General features: G+C 36.4%; 1 protein-coding gene across 1 annotated transcript; it reads right to left on the bottom strand.

The window, feature by feature from the left end:
• Nucleotides 1-1,036: 1,036 nt before the first annotated feature.
• LOC110036173 (GDSL esterase/lipase At4g18970-like) lies at nt 1,037-2,096 on the bottom strand. The gene is made up of 3 exons (XM_020740557.1): nt 1,828-2,096; nt 1,466-1,718; nt 1,037-1,378 (listed from the first exon to the last, which is right to left on the bottom strand). Exons 1-3 carry the CDS (start codon nt 2,005-2,007, stop codon nt 1,155-1,157), a joined length of 657 nt encoding a protein of 218 aa, XP_020596216.1. The 5' UTR covers nt 2,008-2,096; the 3' UTR covers nt 1,037-1,154.
• Nucleotides 2,097-2,349: the final 253 nt, after the last annotated feature.

The raw sequence follows: 2,349 nt of genomic DNA on the forward strand, positions 1-2,349 counted from the left end.
TAGATTCAAATGATGTTTTAAATCTTGTCTCAATATCTTATTGCTGTGTGATTAGGGTTGTCAAAATGACTCTTTGTTCGTGAACGGCTCCGTGGTTGTCTGCTGTCAGCCGAACACAAACACACTTTTTGAGCTCGAAATATAAACAAGTCGAACATGAGCTGAGCCTGGGCTCTCGCTCGTGTTCGGGTCGTTTACACCCCAATTTCCGAGGCAAGTGGACATATAAAAACTGACCCATTTAAATAAGAATCATGCGTTCAATTTTCAAGATTGATAATTAATATCTCAGAAACAAACAAAACGTTGGTTTCTGTAATTAATTTAATTGTCAGAAATTTTACAATTAAATCTCAATATTATTTATTTACTAATAATAAAAGTCCAGAAAAAACAGAGTACTGTCGGTGGATCTTAAAGACTGCACGGGAACAAACCTAGTACAGATTGCAAGGCGGTTCACGGAATCACAGCTCTTTTAGGGATAGTTACATATAGGCCCCTCAAAATATTGATATTTACTATTTACACATGCCCTGACTAAACTACTGAGAATTTGATAAAAAAAATTAGTTTAAGAAATTGAAAAATGGATGAAAGAGGAGGGTTGATTTATAAATAACAAGTTTCGAGTGGTTCAAATGAACTTAGGGTCAGTTTGGGGCAGTTTATTTGGTGCGGTGACGTTTTGAAAATGCACCTGACATGTTTGGGTAAACTGCGTTTTGGCAACATTTTTCCACATTAAATCTCGATGTTTTCTTGTTTTTTTTTTACTTTTCAATTATAAATTGTGCTTCTGACCTCTTAAACCGGTTTCCAGACCTCTTAAACCTTTCCACATCTCTCTTAACACTCACGACTCTTCGAGGGGATCATGTAATCTCAAACTCTCTGCAAGTCCCAACGAAGCATATTTAACAAACCTAAATTACTTTCCCTCATTATGGACTAAACCAAGCATTGTGAGGTACATATGTTAATAAACTGGCTTCATAAACTCAAACCAAAAACCAAAATATACCTTCAACCCTCCATAAAACTAATCAAAACCCTAATCCAAGCAAAAAATTCAACAGAAAATACAATTCCATAAGTATTATTACTATAAAAACAACTATAACAAATATAATTTATTCTTAATAAAATCTAAATTAAATTTGAGCCAGGTGGCGAATATCCATTGGATAAGCATCTGAAGAAGACTGAGCACTATAAGACCTCCTCCCTATAATTATATTCCCTGCCTCAGTGGGATGGAATGCATCCCAGAACAAATACTCTGCTCTGTTCGGGCATGGAGTCTGATAAGGCAGACAGGTTATCTGACCGTTATTCCTCCCTACTCCACAGCACCCTCTATTTGTCACCCTCAACCCTGAAAATTCAAAAATTGCAAAAATTACCATTTTATAGATGAATGTTTGAATTTTATGAAGATTGGGATTAAGATGGTTTGCTGTACCATAAGAAGCTGGATTTGTGATGATGTCCTGAAAAATATTGAAAGCATTAATGAAAGTGAAATGAGCACCATCCAATCGATTGAACTGATTCACCAGCTGTATGAGCCTTCTGTTGAATAATTGGATGGCGCTGTCGATCCGGTCGATGCACGTGAAGCCGTCGGAGCTCAATTGAGCGAGCTCGCTTGGGCTGCAGCCTACCTGACCAACTCCGACGATCACCACCTTTCTTGCGCCGTAGTTGTAGAGTGTCTGTAGAGAGTTTTGATGTAGTAAGTACATAAGAAATAATTGGTGTCGAGTACTATGCTATTAATAGGATTTAGTCATGAATTGAAATAAAACGTGATTGGGTACAGACCCTTATTTGCTGGGAATACTGCTGGATTAAGGCGTCGGCGTACTGCTCCGGCGTGTACTGGCGGCCGGTGGAGTAGACGGCGGGCATGAAGTAGTTATTTAAATAGTCATTGCTTCCCATTCCTACTTGAAATATACATTTACTTAGATAATTTGCAGCACTGTCTTCGTCTCCTAACATCTCCACTATCTGATTTACTGCCTGTACGTAGTTCTGAACCTGCCCGCTGAAGGTTATTCGACCACCCTATACATGCATGTAAGACAGCAGGTTTAATATGTAATTAACTATCTTTTGAGGGGGCATTTACATAAATACCAGAAAATTCTTATATTTTTATAGCACGTAAACTTTAATATTTGCATGCATGGCAGACAGATTTTAATATCACGTCAAAAAATATTGTTATATAATATGTTTTTAAAGAGTTGAATACACATTTTCATGAATTGGTATAGAATGTTATAAATATAAATATGAAAATTTATTGTTTTTAATTTTATAAGAACAAATATTTATATG

This window comes from Phalaenopsis equestris, unplaced genomic scaffold (assembly GCF_001263595.1).
Source record: "Phalaenopsis equestris unplaced genomic scaffold, ASM126359v1 Scaffold203366, whole genome shotgun sequence".
In the NCBI taxonomy this organism is placed as follows: Eukaryota; Viridiplantae; Streptophyta; class Magnoliopsida; order Asparagales; family Orchidaceae; genus Phalaenopsis; species Phalaenopsis equestris.

Bases quoted from the DNA above. Each gene is read 5' to 3' on its own strand.
- LOC110036173 (XM_020740557.1), bottom strand. From the start codon at position 2,007: ATGTTAGGAGACGAAGACAGTGCTGCAAATTATCTAAGTAAATGTATA. The intron at 1,719-1,827 runs GTCTGTACCCAA...AACTCTCTACAG, and splicing joins AGTATTCCCAGCAAATAAGG to ACACTCTACAACTACGGCGC. The intron at 1,379-1,465 runs GTACAGCAAACC...TTGAATTTTCAG, and splicing joins CACAAATCCAGCTTCTTATG to GGTTGAGGGTGACAAATAGA.